This window comes from Hippoglossus stenolepis, chromosome 13, assembly GCF_022539355.2.
Source record: "Hippoglossus stenolepis isolate QCI-W04-F060 chromosome 13, HSTE1.2, whole genome shotgun sequence".
In the NCBI taxonomy this organism is placed as follows: domain Eukaryota; kingdom Metazoa; phylum Chordata; class Actinopteri; order Pleuronectiformes; family Pleuronectidae; genus Hippoglossus; species Hippoglossus stenolepis.
In genome coordinates, this window is record NC_061495.1 from 18544175 (window position 1) to 18562498 (window position 18324).

The 18324-nt window shown below is 40.9% G+C and overlaps 1 protein-coding gene across 2 annotated transcripts in view; it reads right to left on the reverse strand.

Moving 5' to 3' along the window:
- The window catches only part of nalcn (sodium leak channel, non-selective), a 62799-nt gene that overhangs the window by 23564 nt on the left and 20911 nt on the right, over positions 1-18324 (reverse strand). For both annotated transcript variants that reach the window (XM_035175329.2, XM_035175327.2), the window contains exons 12-16: positions 12608-12739; positions 10968-11135; positions 7583-7774; positions 5679-5816; positions 5085-5159 (exon numbers count right to left, since the gene is read on the reverse strand). In XM_035175329.2, the coding sequence (XP_035031220.1) occupies positions 5085-5159; positions 5679-5816; positions 7583-7774; positions 10968-11135; positions 12608-12739 (705 nt within the window). The remainder of the gene's footprint in view (positions 1-5084; positions 5160-5678; positions 5817-7582; positions 7775-10967; positions 11136-12607; positions 12740-18324) is intronic.

Genomic DNA, 18324 nt, shown 5'->3' on the forward strand with positions numbered 1-18324 from the left:
GCTTCAAAATGATTTGCCATGAGCAGAGCGAAGGCCTTTCACACCTTGGAGTGTGTGTGTGTGTGTGTGTGTGTGTGTGTGTGTGTGTGTGTGTGTGTGTGTGTGTGTGTGTGTGTGCACGTGTTGGGGGGCTCCAACATCTTCCCCTCACTTCTGTTTTCCACTGCTGTCTAAATTTCCCTGTCCCAGGCATCATTTCATTAAAGATTTCCCAGAAACCTAATTTCACGCAATAAATGCATTATCCAAATTAACATTGATGAGTAGAGCATACACTGGTGTGTGTGTGTGTGTGTGTGTGTGTGTGTGTGTGTGTGTGTGTGTGTGTGTGTGTGTGTGTGTGATTAACACATGCCTGACACTTATTTCCTCCTTTGCTCATCAGTGTGGAGGAATAAAACAGTTGTTCATCAGCTGCAGCCCTGCTTACTCTCACTTCCCTGGTTATCACTATTCACTCCTTGCGTGTGTGTGGTGACGTGAGTGTGTATGCAGATGTGTGTGAAGTGGGCTTGTGTTGTACTGTTGTTGTTGTGCTAAAAGGAAATAACTTTAATTTCTCCATTCCTTGTCAGGCGGCGATCCCAATGCAAAGATTCAGAACCGATACACGTCACACAGCATTAAAGCCTCCAGAACTTACAGCAGAGCAGGTTAACGCAGTGTGATTACCCACAAGGCTCTGTGCTTATTCTGAGATTTCAAGCCTGAAACACTGCAAAAAAACAAATTGAGACAAATGGTCTGTCGAGGTTGACACATGCTGGTCATTCCCCTGAAAGGCCTGGTGTGCAGTCCGTATATAAACGATGACGGACGTTTTTAGCTACATGCCTTCCTGATGATATCATCATCAAAGCAGCAACATGGGCGGACAGTAGTTCCGCAATCAAGGAAAAGTAGCATGGAAAGACAAGTGGGAATGAAACCTGCCCTGCTGACGACATGATGACGACCAAAATGTGTTGCCTGGTAACCCGCCATCCATTCTGATCTGCTTCATTAATGCTCCACTGAGCACAATATAGGCAATAATGGAGCAGATTAAAGTGAATGTGTGGGAGTTTGAGATGTATTGCCACTAACTTCATTAAGAAGAAACTCAAGGTAAAAGCTGTTTAAGTTTTACAGGGAAGTTTTTATGTTTATGTTGCAGTCTGTCGCAGTTACTGTTGTTAACAGCATCCCTTCTTCTCTCCTAAGATGTCTCTTCATGTTCCAGCAGCCAAACACACTATTGGGCCTCTAAGGTGTGTATTTCTTTGTTCATAATGACTTGCAGGACTGTTTTAAATAGTATGCTGCTGACCTTTGTTACTTGAAAGTCTAATGAATTCCCAAGATGGGTCAAACTTTTGGCTGACTGAACAACACTGCCTATGTATTATACAAATTGAATGGCTCAGGAGAGGAAGCTGGAATGCCAGTGCTCCCAGGAGGTAATGATCATGAGATCAGCAACTGTGTAGAGTTCATGAAGATGTCTAAAAGGAGACATATTCAGGTTGATCATATTAATGATTATTAAAACACATCACTTTCCTTATACTCTGCATTGCTGCAGCTCCTCTTTTCAGCCTCTGTCTGAAACAATTAGTTTTAGCTCCTGTCTCTCCACTCTGTTGTGATTGGTCAAACGCTCACAGCCCATGGAGGAAAGCTTCTGCCCTCGCTTTACCTGGCTTTACCTGGGGGCGTTCCAGACAAGCCAATAGCTGTTCATTATGCAAATGTGGGGCGGTGACATCACACAGGCCGGAAGTATCTGCCGGACAACTGACAAAGTATTTCAGGAACTTCAGGAGCGGGGGGGGAGAGGAGCCTCCTTTACATCGGACTTTGAGCTTTTTAAGTTTGTAGAACCTTTGCATACACAAAAAAATATAGAACACACTAGAGAAAAGAAAAACGAAAAAAACATACTATGTCTCCTTTAAGTCAATGCAGTATGTCAATACATTAGTAAAACTACACAAAATTCACTAAATTCTGCATCAGACACTATTGTATGACAACGATATGATTAACCAGACATAGAACATGACCTCGGCATTCACCTTCCCTCGTACTCTACAAAGAGAAATCATTTGAAGGACACCTCTCCATCATCAGGCAGGATTGTGCTGTGCAGGTGGGTCTTATCGCTCAAAGCTTGACTGCACTTTTGAATTTTCATTTTAATGTGACACGTACACACTGAAGACACACTAAGATCCCACATGCACACCTGCAACCATGCACGTACTGTCAGCCTGAAGTCTTTCATGGATGGCAGCAAAACACAATGGCGTCTAACGGGAGCTGACGTGTTTACAACTGATTTTCTGACACATGTGGAGCATGACAGGAAATGAGAGGTTTGGGAAAATGAACCATCACCTCAGAAACAGCAGTTTCTCAAGCTGCTAATTTAACTTTCAGGGAATTCATTCGATTCAACTGTACTTTTTTCAGTTTAGTGAATAAAAGCCTCTAATTACACCACTAACAATGTACCTGCATACACGGCCCCTGTATTGTCAGCGTAGATTCAACATCCTCTCCCTTTCAACTGAAAACCCACACAACCAATCCCTTATTTAACTTCAAATTATACTAAAACAAATATTATGTAATTTGCATGAATTTACTCTTTGAATAGTTTAGTCAGATTCAATTTGTTGTTCCATTATTTCCAAATAATATGAACGCAGCAACTGTCTGTGTGCTCGGCCAACTGTGAAGCAAAAAGAATTAAAACTGTCCCTGCAGGGAACAGAAACACACAGAGCTGTTGCTTGTCAAACTCTCACTCTAAATTGTGATTGATTCCACACACACACTCACAGAAACAACCGTTTTTGAGCTGAGTGTAAACATGTAAAACTATTTTCTGTGCATGGTCTTTCTTTTCTAAAAAAGAGCTCGCAGAGGACACTAGTCACATAAATAACAAACATTGCCAACTCAATGAAGCCATTTATCAAACAGCAGGCAGAAATGATTCATCACAGACACGGTAATTGGTTTCTCATCCCTCGCAGCCCACGTGTGTACTTCTTATTGAAAGGTTGGACATGTGATTGGGCTTTTGCCATGTTAAGAGAAGCATTCTCTTGTGAGAGGGTGATCACCATCTACGCTCTATTTATAGTCAGGCCCTGTAACCGTGATTGAAGCATTTGTAAAATAGGCAATTTTACAGTCAATGCACCTAATCACTCAGCTGTAGGTGGGATATAACCCGTCCAGTGGAGCTGAGACCTCCCAGCGACGAGCGCACGCGGCGTGAAGCGGTAACGTGGGCATGTGTGCCGCAAACCTGTTCATGTTGGTGAGCTCACAGATCAGTTTATCTATGAAACAGTATTATATGGGTATAAATAGACACAGAAACTGACCAGGGGCTTTAATTTGAACCATTTCTGTCCGTTAGTCAAAATGCAATTTCCTCATAGAGGTTAGTCTGCGGCTTCACTTCAATTGCATCTGATGACAGAAGCTGCTTATTAAAGTTCACCCGCTGTGCGGTGACTAGAACCCTGGCCTTGTTTGTGTTTGTGTGTTAAGTGCCAGCTTTTTCACACAACAGGGTTTTTGCCTTTTTTCATGTTAATTGCCCACTTACTCTACCCTCTAGAGAAAGCCCCAAAAAGGTGAGAATTAAGAAATTAGTCAAAGTCCTGTGGACTCATAAATCAACCCTGCGACTCTTCCCAGGGTAGAAACAGAAAGTGTTCAGTGTTTAAGCCAACAGATCACAGGGAGATGAAATGGTTTATATGTGGTTGCATGTGTACTTTCATGTTTTGCTCTTTCAATATTGCTATTAAAAATTTTAATTTGTAGAATAAATAAGAGTTTTCATACTTACTGTGGTACTTAATGAAAAGAGCAACTATATAAATCAAATCTAATGTACCCTTCCAAATTCAAGAGGAATGCATGCATTAGGTGTCCATGCTGTGTACCAACAGTTGCTTACTATTTGAATTACACCAACTACTCATTTGAAAGATGTTAGATATAAAAAAAAAACAATATCACCAAGAGATGGATTTTACTTGATGACAAGAGACTGTTCACAGCAACATATCGAAATATATGCTGCATTCAAACTCTAACATTCTCTTGTCCTGTTGGCTGTTTTGTGTTTTTTGGATTTAAACATCCTGTTCAAGGCAACAAAGAATTCCCTTGGGCCCCAATGGAATATCACGACTCATAAAATCAAGGTTACAAGGTTGTTAGTGGTATTCATATACAATACATGGTAAAACACAGGATCACTTGATGCATTTAACACTTTGACGACTGAGCCACGGTGGTTGAACGCGGCTCTGTCAAGCCCCAATGCTAACTTTGTTCACTGTAGTCTGGTGTGGATGAATTTTATGCGAGACATTATTGACAGTCGTCTTCTTCATTAATAAGAAAAAAATGTCAGACACTACAAACCACTTGTTGAGCTGTCATTAATCTGAATTATTTATAATACCTCAGTCCATCTGCAGGATTACTCAATACATTTTGTAACCCAAGGAAGAACTTACTCAATGTTGGAGGGGAGCTGGACAAACGGGCAAATCCAGGACTTTCCCCCCCCACTTTCTTTAACATGGTGAGAGAGGGCATTCACCTTGGCAGAGGTGCGCGCTCTCTGAAAACCCTCCCAGTGGCTTCATGATTTTCAATCCAGAAAAACATGAAGCCTCTGGGTACCTTTTTCAATCTCTCACTTTACTTTTCTAAACTTTACTTTCTCAGGTGAAAATTAGGCCTTGGATCGGGTTTCACTTCAGGCCAATCCGCCACAACATAAAACCAGTACAGTCAGCTACAACATGAAAAAAAATCTTAGTACTTACTATCACTGACTGGGCTGAAATTGAAATTATACAGTGGGAAACTGAGATTTAAAGATGTAACCCTGCTGCATAAAGTATTCACTAACTCAAAGACACCACAAATCTACCAGATATTTATTTTGGATTCTTCTCACTACACAATATATGCAAATGAATTGTTAGCAATCAATCTATTACAAATCACTATTACATATCAGAGCATATCATCTCTGCACATCATTTACCAAAGCTTCTTACCTGTTTGAGCTTCTTCAGGTCTTCATCCAGCTCCAGATTGTCCAAGATAACAGCCACAAAAAGACTGAGCAGAATCTAAAATGCATGGGGAGGAAGTGCATAACAGCATTAGCGCTGCACGAGCACGCTGTAACACGTTGATGTCATTATCGCCGTCATAACAAATAACCCAAATAAAGACAATTTCAAAAGTACAGAGTCTGCTCCGTAATTGTATTTGCTTGTCCTGTCCTCGAAGACTTCCTGTCGGTCTGGACTGAGGTGTGAGTCATCCTGAGCCTGTATGTGCTGTCTGATTGCTCCCCCTTATCAGAGGGCCAAACACTGAAATGTCAGCACTTATTACGCCTGCAAGTCTGGTTTACTGTGATCAGATGTACCACTTGAGAGAACACTGAAGGGGGTAACTGAATGCATTAAGAAAACAATTCATGTATCCTTTTGTCACTTATTTTTCTCCAACCTGCTTTTACTGACCAGACTAATAGATCGAGTTTGCGTCAACAATGCGTCAAACTTACTAAGTTCTAAACCCAAAAGGAAAGAGACTCTATTCTGACTTCTAATTTGAAAGCAGCACACTGAGTTCCTCACCAGGGTGGCGAACAGATGGTAGAGGATGAAGTAAATGGCCACGACCGGAGCCCACATGTGACCCACTGCTACGAGAGTCTGGTCCATGACATCGACCCAGCCCTCCTGGGTTAAGATCTGAAACATGGACATGAAAGCCTGCAGGGAGTAAAGCACAAGAGGAGAGAAAGTGAGAGAGGCAAAAGGCTAGAGGGCGACGGCAAGTGCGGTGAGGGAAAGGAAGACAGAGAAAGAGAGAGGGAATTATGCAGATTTGATATTTGAAATGTGCTTTTCACAGGAGAGCAAATAGCACACAGGTGATGCACGGTACCTCCTTCTGACCGTCTTACTCTAAAGCTTGTAACTGTGAGATTGTTAAACACAAGACAGCCCTCTTTTTCTACCCTGCTCCTCCGCCCGCTCGTCTACTCGGTAGAGGTCACATGAAGGTGCAGTGAGCAGCCAGCTGCAACATGGTGGCCCCTGGGGTCAAGTGTCACTTCTGGACATCCTCCTTAGAACCTCACCTCCAGACGGCAGCCCCCCACTCCCTCCCTCCCTCCCAATCGGCTCACATGTGCCAGTCGCCGCAGACAAAGATAAACCCAGCAACAGGTCTGCCCACAGGGGAGACCGCCGAACATCATTAACTGTGATGCCTGAGAGTCTGTGTGCGTACGTGAGTGTGTGTGGGGCACAAGCATTATGGGAAAAGAGAGCGAGTGTAACACGGCATACAAGTGGCATCTGTTTATGAGCAACCCTTCATGGCCCGCTGTGCCTCAGTTCAGTATGTGTCGGAAGGGTAAAAAAAAAAAAAAAAGCGAGAAGGGAAAGATGTGGCTAATGAGAGAGAAAGGAGCTCATGAGCACTTCGAAATCAAAGGGGGTTCTACATCTGCCGACCCATCATGCGACCCATCATCAACATCTGGAGACCTCCCCATTGGTTTTCTGGGGTGTCCCTCTGGAGTCGCTCGTATGGATTTTAGTTGGTGCATCTTATAAACTACCTGCACCTGGAAATTGGAATTACATTTCATGGTTCCCTGAGAGCAAAGCATTTAAAAATTGAGGCATTTTCTCACCAGGGTGTGTATGAAAACAATACTTTTCAAAATGAGGTCACGCCTTCCTGCAGAGATTGAGTGAAAAGGCTTCATTTTGAAATGAACTGCACTGCATCAGGGGTAAGAAATCAATCCTAACTAAATGAAGTAAAAACACTAGAAGGGCTATAAGGAATAATATGTTGATATCTGCCACTCACAAGAAGCTCTGTATAATACAGAGTAAAAAAAAAAGGCCAATCACGTACGAAGGCCACATGCTGGAGATTGTCTGGGTCAGATGCGTTCACAACAACAGAAATATTCCTGGAACATTTAGGCGAACAGTTGCGTCTGGGTAGAGCTTGAAGGAGGCAGGACATGACGTAAACTGTGCTGCTGAAAATCATATGCTCTTGAATCGTTTTCCCAAGTTGACATCTTTGTCTGCGTCTTCTACATGTTTGACTCCTATTTTTCTTCCTGAACTGTTCTACTCTCACCTGGGCTCACTCTGAGATTTTGGGAAAATGAGCTGAAAGCAGCTAATTACAGTAAAAATATTACAGAATGACTATCACGCTTAGCAAAAGCTAAATTGATAAAAGCAGAATTTGCTTAGACACTTGATGGCAGATTGAAAATTTGTTCAATAAATCAATCGTTTGTGAACAAAGACATGACTTGTGAGTATTCTTTACTCATTTGGTCAAAGCTTACTTAAAAATCCCACACAAAAACTATAAAAGAAACTAAAATATAAGCTATGATAATACCCAAAGGAGTTTTCGTAAATAGACCACAATCATTGTTCCTAATGATAGTATTGATATTGCTCTCCTGGTGACGGGGTGAGTGTGAGAGGTTCCTCACCCTGGGGAACGTGGTGAAACGGTCCAGCTCCTCCACGAAGCAGAACATCTGCAGGCTGATGGCTGACATGACGATGAGAAGGCTGGCTGTGAACACCACCAGGCTGCCGAGTTTTTTACCTGGACCAAAGATCTTATACACAAAGTCCTCCAGCGCCGGGGAAATCTTGATCAAACGCACCACACGTAGCACCTGAGGGGGAAGAAAAGCACGTCTCCTGTAAAGTTGCCGTTTGTGTGACCATACGTTTTCACATTTTGGGCTTCAGAGCAGTAGAGGCCAGACCAAAGGAAGGAAGAGGTGGTGTATTTGAGTGGGAGTTTAAAGTAAATATCAGTTATAGAGGCAAACATAGCAGCACATTGATGACATATTGATTTTAAAGGAGAGAACATTGATCATGACCCAGTGATACTGTGCTCCGTCAACAGGCTTAGTCCCTAAATTGCTTGTGGTGACAACACTCCCCAAAAGGTAATGCATCTTGGTCAGGCTTTGATCAGGGATCAGCGAGTGGTTAATGATTGAGCTCCACACTGTGACGCCCAAAGCTTTTTCCTTAGCATCCATCTCAAATCCAAATGAATGGCTATTCCTGGTGTCCCAATGAACTGTGAAAAAAAAAAATGAAAAAAAAGACAACTCGGGCTACTGGGCTGAGAGGGAACCTACGGTAAACAAATACAGTAATAACACTCACAGCATGATGACAGATGGGATGGGAACACTCTACCTTCTACTCCTGACAGACCATGATGACCACTATCCATTTGAGAACATGTGGCTCTGAGGCAAAGAGTTCAGAGGACACAAGGCCATAACGGAAAAAAACGTATTATTTGCTTATCCTACTTTTTGTCACAATCCTATAGGCCTTTACACAACAGGGTTATATTTCTCATCGAAACTAGTCTTACCGGCAGCAATTCAAAGTTTCTCAATATGATGTTTGAAAGGATTTGCAGTGGCTCATTCCGCAGCAATAAAAATGATGAATTCAGTATCATCCAGTGATCGTGTCCTCATTTGACAAAAGATGAAAAAAATTTCCATTATAAAAGATGGAGAAAGAAGAAGAAAGAGCCGCTGCCTAATAGAAGGAGCCGAGGCTTTATCATGACCCCGGTTCCAGACATACTTTAGGATGTCAGTGGGACAGTTTGAGGTCCTGCTGTGGAAATCCCAGAGCTGTAATCCAAACCACCATGGTCACTGATACTTTGATACTTGATCTGATATTGATCCTTTTTGTTTGAACCTTAAAACGACATTACTCTATGCAACTATATTATATGGAAAGATACCATTGGAATCATTATTTTCCACATCAGATACAGTAGGGAAAAAAACAAAACAATAAATACTTTTTTTTCTAATCTTTTTGTCTAAGAAAAAGCTAATTTGATTGTAAATAAACAATCTTCAATATTATCACTTAGATGTGATGTGAAAAACAAGTAACTTGTTTCACAAGCGCAGTTCAGGCTCAGGGCCCGAGCGACAAGGGGAAGCACACAATAGACAACATAGTGTCGTGGCACTGATGAATCAAACCTTGTTTTGTTCACAAAGAAGATTGTGTGTTTACTACTAATGATAAACCATTAAAAATGATTTTTTTTCTAGCTGTGCGGCAAGTGTTTGCTTTTGGCTCCAGCTTCTTACAAAGCTTTGAAAATAAAATTGCATGTGTCAAACTGATGTAGTCACAAGGATTCAAACTGGCATTTTAAACCCATATCGTCCAGATACCGATAACTAAAAATCTGATTGGTGCATCCCCTCCAGAGATATTGAAAGATGATTCAATTCGCAGGCTCTCTGAATGAATAAATTGACTGAACTGTTAAGTCATGCTGCTACTGAAGTCATTGCAATTCTGAACACACAGAGAGAGAAGTGTCAAGGTGGGTTCCATTGGCTGATTAAAAATCACTCTGCCGGGTGCACGAGTGTGTCAAAGCTGTAGGGCTCTAATGCATGTGACATTTTGTCGAATCCGAAACACAATTGGTGAGGCTAACCTTTAGCTGTGGTTGGATATAACTAAATAAAAAAACAGAGACAATCAATGATTGCATAGCCTCCTCACTTCCCCTATGGCGAGGACAAAATTCTGATTCCAGTGCTGAGCCTCAGGGTTAATCATTTGTGACTAAATGTCACCAGTTTAAAATAAGATTACCTCCATGGAAAAAAATATCAGCAAGGAGAATGAGTGAGGAACACAATCAGATGATATGGAGATAAACATCTGATAACCAATCTGTGCATGTTTGTATTTGCTGACATGTAAAAGAAAGTGGTTTAGATAATACCAAAGAAAGTCATCATGTCATTGAGAATTTTCTTATGCAGTTTTGATTTTTGATTCATCACAATACACTTACTTTACCAGTTAGTATAAAAATGAAGGTGAACAAACACAACATGTTTGTCTGGATACCACAATATTGATACAAGTAACTTGTAGATATGACGTGTAGACAACAACCATGAAATGTAACCTATAAGAACATATTTCAAATTTTAATTACAATTGGAATATTGGTAAAACTGAAAAGAACAGGAAGTCGGTTGACTGCTGCTACAGTTTGTGTGTTTGTATGTTTACATGTGTTTGAACATAAGCTTTGCACATGTGTGGACGACAGCTGCTGATATAGTCGGAGAGGACGGAGGCAGCTTGTGTGGACAAGGCTCATTAGAGATCCATCAAGAAGTGATTTCCTTTCAACTGTCTACAGAGATCAACACATACATTATAATACATACAAGAAGGTGAGAGGGTTCAATGTGGGACATGGTGCCATACTTACAAGGGCATGGTGTCCCACATGGGTCATCATGTAATTAGGTGACTTAAACTGTCAGATTTTATATCACACACATGCAAACTTTTAGGCAACAACATAAGTCCCAGACAAATATAATGAAATCCACCTATACTGGATACATCTCTGGTGACGTCAAATAGATCACATCCAGCCGAAGGAGGATTAGCGTTTTCCCAGCTCTCTGCATCACATACAGGGAGTGAGAGCTGCCCCATTCAGCCTCATATGTCCGATCAATCTCATTCAAATCAAACCACCAGCCTGCAACTCTTTTACTGAGTTCTGTGTCGAGACTGAATCTGACTGAAAAATCGACTATCTGAACGTTGTTTTTTGTGGTGACAGTGGAGTATGAGCATTTTGGATAAAGAGATGGTTGGTTTTTAATCCAGACCAGTGATGTGACTGATTTGTACTCATTAATACATGGTCACAGGGAATAAATGTCACAAAGTGAGTCACAGCTTCTGTTCTTCAAGTGTGGGCGAGTCTTATGTATATTCATGCAATCAAGCAAGTGCTTAAAAATGTTGTACGCGCATCACTACCTGAAAGTAGGTAAACTGGGAGTGGTAGAGGTCGGGGTAGATGTGCAGCGTGGTGCCCACCACCAGCAGAGATTCAAATTTGTGCAGAGAGGAGCTGATGTAGCCAGTGAAGCCCAGACACCAGATCTTCAAAAGAGCCTCCAGGTCGAATAAGATAGTAAAAGCAACCTGGAGTTGAAAGAAGAAAATACAAATCAACATTGGCATTGACTTCCTGTCAACAGAAATGTCTCACAACAGAAAGGTACACTACTCTATGGACACAGGCAATTTTCTCCTTCAGGAATGTTCATTTTATTTTACAGTTGGTCAATAATACTCTGCTTACAGAGGCGAGAAAGTTAGAAACGTTAAATGTGACATATTGGTCTGATATTGTGGTATCCAACATTACTTTTGAATTCAGTATAGACAATTTGGAAGATATTAAGAGGTTAAAATGATAGTGCTCAGTGAGCTCATAGGATCTTGTGCTTTTGGACCAAACAGCAGGGACTGAACATCAGGATAACTCTTAATCCATCTATTCCAATCATATTGTTTTACACTGTGTTTAAAGGTGGACGACATGATGCTCCACAAATATGAAACTAAAGTGTCATAAGTCCCACCTCCTTCATGTAAATTGATGGTACAACCTTAACTAATTTCCCAAGGATGGTTTCTGTCATTTTGCTAATTCTTATCACACTGATGTTATTTCAAGTGTTTTCATTTTTTTCAGTAAATTGGTTTTACTTAATTATTTGATGCTCTAAAAACGGGGTGAAATGTCCTGAATGACACGGTGACTCACTATCACGGCTCCATCCCCTGATCGCTACTACGCAGAATCTGGCTTCAAATGCGGCGATGGCGGCGCTCGTATAAATTTAACTTAATTTCGGGAATTGTGGGAGGAAGTGGAAATGCGTTGTCCATCTATATATTAAGTTTATGGTTTTAAATCTGGCTCAATCGTAAATCACTGGAGGATGCACCACCGTCTTCAGCAGGCAAGAGGGAGAGAAGAAAATTGGCACCTCAACACTTAAAGGTATATTTCTCCATTTAACTCTAAACCCAATGCCTCCATTTCCTATTTTCTCTTCATAGCCCTCAAGGAGATTGGAACAAATCCGCAGATCGATGGCTGTACGATACGAGTGGAGGCAGTGAGGGAGGCGAACGGCTTCTATGGGTTTTCCCTTTTTTGTATCTCCACAGTTCAGCTGTATGTGAGAGAGAGGTATGAAGGCGACGGGGGAGGTGGGTAAACTGGGTTTAGGTTAAAATGATAAAATAAATAGAACAATTAAATATAATGAGTCGGTGAACGCACATTTATCTTGATCCCACTAAACAAGAATTCGTACACAGATGTATGGATTATAAAGTGGTAAACATCCTAAATCCCCTGTTGCATCATGCCTCGTGTGAGTGGCCGGGGCAGTTTCAATCAGATTATGCAGGATTAAATTTCAATTACACAACATAATATTTTCAGAGGACATTCCCTGGAAGGACCACGACTGTAGAAAATAACTCGTGCTAATTGTAACTGAAAATTAAACTAATGTTACAAAAGATACACTTTACGCGGCCATTTTGAATTGTAAGAAAAAACAGGAAATGAAACAGAAAAACAAAAGATTTCTCACCTCTGCCAGGTAAAACTCGTCATAATGCCTACGGTGGTTCTCGCCTTTGTAATAGTTGCTAGCAGCAACGATGACGTCCACAGCAACCATGCTCAAGATGAACATGTGGAACACGGAGGACCGCATCAGTTGCTGTGGGAACAGAGCAACATCCAATTGGGATAAATGTAGATTGCACGCAACTCGCAAAGAGGAAGCACATAACACAAGAAAAGGGCTACTTTGGTTTGTTTACCACTGAACTTGAATAAATTGATGTTTGGATAAGAGCAAGTAACACCATGATGATAAATAACAGCATCGTCTGATGAATAATTTCCAGTCTAATTGAAGGTTGTGAATCAGACAAGACAGGTACATTACATTGTACCATGGAGTGGAAATAACAGTCTAAAAACATATTTACATTGTGTTTGAGTCAAGATGCCTAACCTTTAAAAGGTCCAGTGGGTAAGATTTAGTTGAAAGGGATCTATTGGCAGAAATTGAATATAAAATAATCCTAGTGATGTTTTCACTAGTGTGTGATCATCTTAGTTGTACAAATTGTTGTTTCCTTTACCTTAGACTGGCCCCTTTATATTTAAATACTTTATATTCCTCATGACGGAGGCCGCCATGTTTTTTTACAGTAGCCCAGACTGGACAAACTAAACACCTTTTGAGTTTTTATGATAACTGAAGGCTACCACAGGTTCTCTCTAATGTTTGGAAGGTGAGGGTGAGGAGAGGGGTGTTCAGCTGCAAAATGCAACTTCACCACTAGATGTCACTAAATTCTACACACTGAACCTTTAACAGATTTCAGAGGGCTGCAGCTCTGTGTCTCATACCGGTTTATTATCTCAGCCAAGGAGGTTTTGTTTTCGCCAACTTTGTTTGTCTGTCTATTATTTTGGAGGATTACACAAAAACTTTGGGATGTATTACCACTTAACTTGGTGGAACGATGCTGTGTAGGTCAGGAAAGGACCCATTTTCCATGTTATTTAACATTGCGAGATTGAGTGTTTTTCAACATTTTCCTCGATTCCTCAGAAAATAATTCATGGCTTTCAATTTTAAAAAAATCCTTGGCAGACGTATGCGTTTCTGAGTGCCCTTACATTGCATTACAATCTGTAGTGATACATGGTTCTAAAAGGATCACCACACCAACTGAAAAAACAACATGTACCCAGAACTAAACTAGAAACGATCAAGAATATAAATCGACATTTACAGTCAAAGTAACGGTTTCAGAGAACACAAGCTGGAGGACACATGATGGACTGTTGTGTTCAGAAGACAGAAGAAATATACATGACAGGCGTGGTAAACTATTTCTTTTTGGGCTTGCCAACTATAGACAGTGTTCTATATTGAAAAGTGGTAACAGGCAGAGAGGGCCAGTAGTTAAACTGGAGGAAATTCAAAGCAATCAGGAGCCTTTTCTTTGGCTGCTGGGAGAAATATCCACCCAGACAGCAGAATCAGCTTGTATTCAGGCAGCTGGAAACAAGAGGGGAAAGACGGGAATAGATGTATGTATGTTATTTCCTGTGGGAACAGCAGCGCCATTGAACACCGACAACAACATGACATGATGGAAACAATCATGACATTAAAGAACGTGAAGAAAAAAAAATCCCTGCACTAGTCATTTAGAGAAACACCATAACTTGGCTTTCCTTTGGAGACAATATGACAGATGTGATTACAGCCCTGAAATGCATGTATGTGGAAGAACGAGCAGCTTGTGAGTGGGTAGAGCCGCTCACCCTAAAAAAAGAATTACATGTGAGATTGGCAATAGTGAGGATTGGAAAAAGTGAAAAATGAGAGGACGGCTCGGAGCCCGATGAAGAGTCTTTTTGCAGCATCGCTGGAAAGATCAAATTCACCCCAGGAAAATGGGACTGGTGCCATCCATCCTCCTACACACAAACACACTTACTGTGCAGACTCATACGTCTAGAAGGTCTGATTCTTCTATTGTGTTTTGAAAATAGGTGATGATGCAATTGGTAGATAAAACTACCTGATTGAATGAAATTGATGAAATTAGATGATGTATTGCTGTTTTAAGAACCCCAAAAAAGATGATACTCTTACTAGTACATACTAGATTTAGAGACACTGTCAAAGGCAGCTCACAGTCATGAAAACAATGACTTATGTCTGACAGGAGCACAGGCTGAAGTACCCTTACTGTTATAACACTGCTAAATGTCATTGAACAGAGGTCAGGGTGGATGCTTCGACATGGGAGCCCACTGTTGGCATCCCATCTCCTGCCTGTCAGTGTTGGTTTATCTTTTTACACAGATCACAATCTGTCTTTAAGCTTAACCGAGTAGTTTGAGTTGCTTGAGTAAAATCTAACTGTAGAGGAGAAAGATCAGATAACAAATATTAATATCAGACAATATGACGGCAACAAATATGTCACCATGCCAAGAGGGGAATACGGTACGGAAACACTGATTTGGGTCTTTTACTCATTATGTCATTAAGATAGAAACTCTTGTTGGTCTTAAACCTAGAAAAGGGGTATCATAAAGTGTGCAGTAGCTAAGTCTCCTTTCATAGAATTGCTTTTAAGGGAACCATGATAAGTCTTGATGCTCAAACAAGACTTGGTTATAGAGTTAAAGTTTCACATCAGCTTTAGGTCAGTAAGGGTTTGGGCTTAATCCTGGATTAAAAATATTGATGCAAAATGTGAAAAAGACATTATAAACTCCACCAATGAGGCTATGCTTTCACCCTGGTCTGTTGGTTTGTTTGTTTTTCAGCAGGATTACGCAAAACTACTAAAGACATTTCCAAGAAACTTGGTGGACGAAGAACAAAGAACCTCCATTGAACAAACCCTTTCAATTTTGGGGTAGATCTGGACGGGGGAGTGAATCCTCGGTTTTTTAATCCCTTTCTTTTACATGGCAAGAGAGGCAGTTTTTGTCACCAATGTCCCAAGGAATAATACATGTATCTTGATTTTTTTAAGGCAGAACAAAATGCATATCTAGGTGACTGATATAAGTGATGTTTGGTGCAGCTTGATTGATCTTAAGGGGAATGCTGGGTCTTAGCAGAGGTATAAGCTCTACTGAGTGGCATTCTAGTTTATATTATTTAATACTAATGAACCACCACAGGATGTGACTGGTCTGTGCCTAAATATCAATGTATTTAGGTAATAATTTGATTGCCTCTAACTGATGATTAAAGTACAATTGTAACGTATTCTATCCCATTAGTTAATAAGATGCAGAAGAGTGAAATATTTAATCATGGCCCAAAACTTGTTGATGCTTTAAAGGGTAATTTGACAGAAGAAAGCACTAACACATTGTGGGGTATGCCATTGCGGGTTGTACTCAATGTCAGTAAAAACAAGATTTTCAGCTGGAATTAAGCAGCTCTTTAAGATAATGCAATAGTGTAAGAATTAACAGCTATATAAACAGAACAAAAATCGAATTTACTTTTTCAAAACAAGGAAAACAAGCCTTTTGAGATGTTCTCTGAGGGACTTTGTTTTTTATCATCAGGTCTTCAAGTAGAAGGTCAGTCACAGGTCAGATATCACAAACCATAGTTCACTGTCTGCCTCCAGCTCAGCTGAAGAGGGCACTGATAAAAACTGAAAAAAAAGCAACTGGCCCACTCCTCACTGGCAGTTGCCATGGGAACCAAGGTCGAAGTCCAGACTCAGAACAATATGATGACAGAGCCTCCGGCAGAAGGAGAAGACAGTCACACCATTGGGCCCCATCATGAGATAAACAAGGATGCAAGTATTACGTATAATGTACAAGAGTAAACAGATTTTGGCATGTAGCAGGTGTCATGTGAGTCTAGGTTTAAATATACTCCACCATTTATAGGACAACCTTCAGTATTGGGTGTCATTAACCTTTTAACTTTTTCTACTAACTTGTCTTAATTTACATCTTCCTCTTCTTTTAGAATTTTTTTTTGTCTAATCTAGTTGTCTTATTATCGCTACATTATTTCGCAAATGTAAATTTATGCCATTCCTTTGAGCCCAAATGATAGTTTCGACCAACAGAATATCGAGCCTTGGGTTGGGTTTTTTTTTGCAGAACATACACATATGCCCACTCTCCACACACAGTGGTTAGACTCCCTGACTGAGATAGGACGTGACAAAGCAGTTTGACATTTCCAGCACCCAGACGCTCTCCCCCATGGGTGTTTTGGCTGAACAGAGTTGTGTGTATGTGTGTAAGTGTGGTAAGTGTGTGAGGGAGGGAGTGTGAGAGACAGAGGCCGACTGACAGGGAACAGAGAGTAGATGCTTGGGCATATGAAATGCTTGATTTTCTCAAGGTCCTGACTTTGCCCATATTCTCTGTCAGATGTTAGGAATCAAACGGGCTAGAAAGCTTCAGAGTGAACTGAGTCATATGGGGATACAGTTGGCCAACCCAGCTCTGCCACGGAGTAACCTTTAAATCTTTACCTCACATTCCCCTTTTTCTCACCAAAAATTATTTAAGATATTGTGCATTCACCAGATAACACGCTCCACATCGTTCCCAGGTCAAAATGGCCTAGTTTGTCCAATGCAGCTGATGGCGCTGCTTCTCTAGACGGGGCTTCAAGATGTCAGAATCAATCTAACAGCATCAATTGCGGGACAAGATGGCTCTCCCCTGCTGTTTGATGTTTCTTAGCTCGTATGTCTCTGAAATCCATTCCCACTTGCTTGATGGATTCTAGTTATTTGTGTTGCCTGTGGCTGTGTCTTTGAAACACCAGGTGCTCACTGTGTACACGCACACGCACGCACACGCATACACACACACACATTGAAGTGGTGCAAGCAGAAGCCACAAATTAAGTTGTGGCATTTGTATTTAGTCAATGAGCACTGGTATCATCTATCTGTCTGATAACAACAAACTAGAATTACTGCCCTCCGGTTGTAAGCCTCTGCCAATCAGTGCATCTTGAATCTACTTTTATTTTTATCCCACTCAAGACGTCACTGTGACCTTTATCTTTTACAACCAAATCTAATCTTTTCATCTTCGTGTTCAAGTGGACATTTGTGCTAAATCTGAGGAAATTCCCACATGTTGCGTTCACAAGACCCAAATCGTGTTTTGTAAGGACACAGTTGACTGTGAGCTTTGATCTTCCACCACCAAACTAATCCTTTCATCTTTGAGTCAAAATGACTGTTGGTACGAAATTTTAAAAGATTCCCTGAAGGTATTCATGAGATATCGCATTCACATCGCAAAAAAATTGCTTTACGAGGACACAGCAACATTGACTTTTGCTCACCAAAATCTTATCAGTGAGTCCAACTGAACATTTTGTACCAAAATTGATTAAATTCATAAAAGGCATTCTTGAGATATTGTCTTCACAAGAATGGGCCGGACGGACAACCCGATAACATAATGCCTCCGGACACTGGCTTTTGCTGGCGGGGAGGTATACAAGTATCTGTCTAATACATGAAACAGTACATCCTGCAATATACAGCATGTACATATTTTGTACATGTGTACATGATGGAAATTATGTATGCATGGAGTGTTGTAGATAAAAAGAAGTCATTATAAGTGACATTTAAATAGTTTTGGGGAAACAGCAGAAAAAAAAATCACATGAAGAGTACATAGAAATGATCCCTTATTTTTCTTTCATCAAGCCTCCTGGCCTCTTGTCTGGGAACCTAGGGTTCTTTATCACCA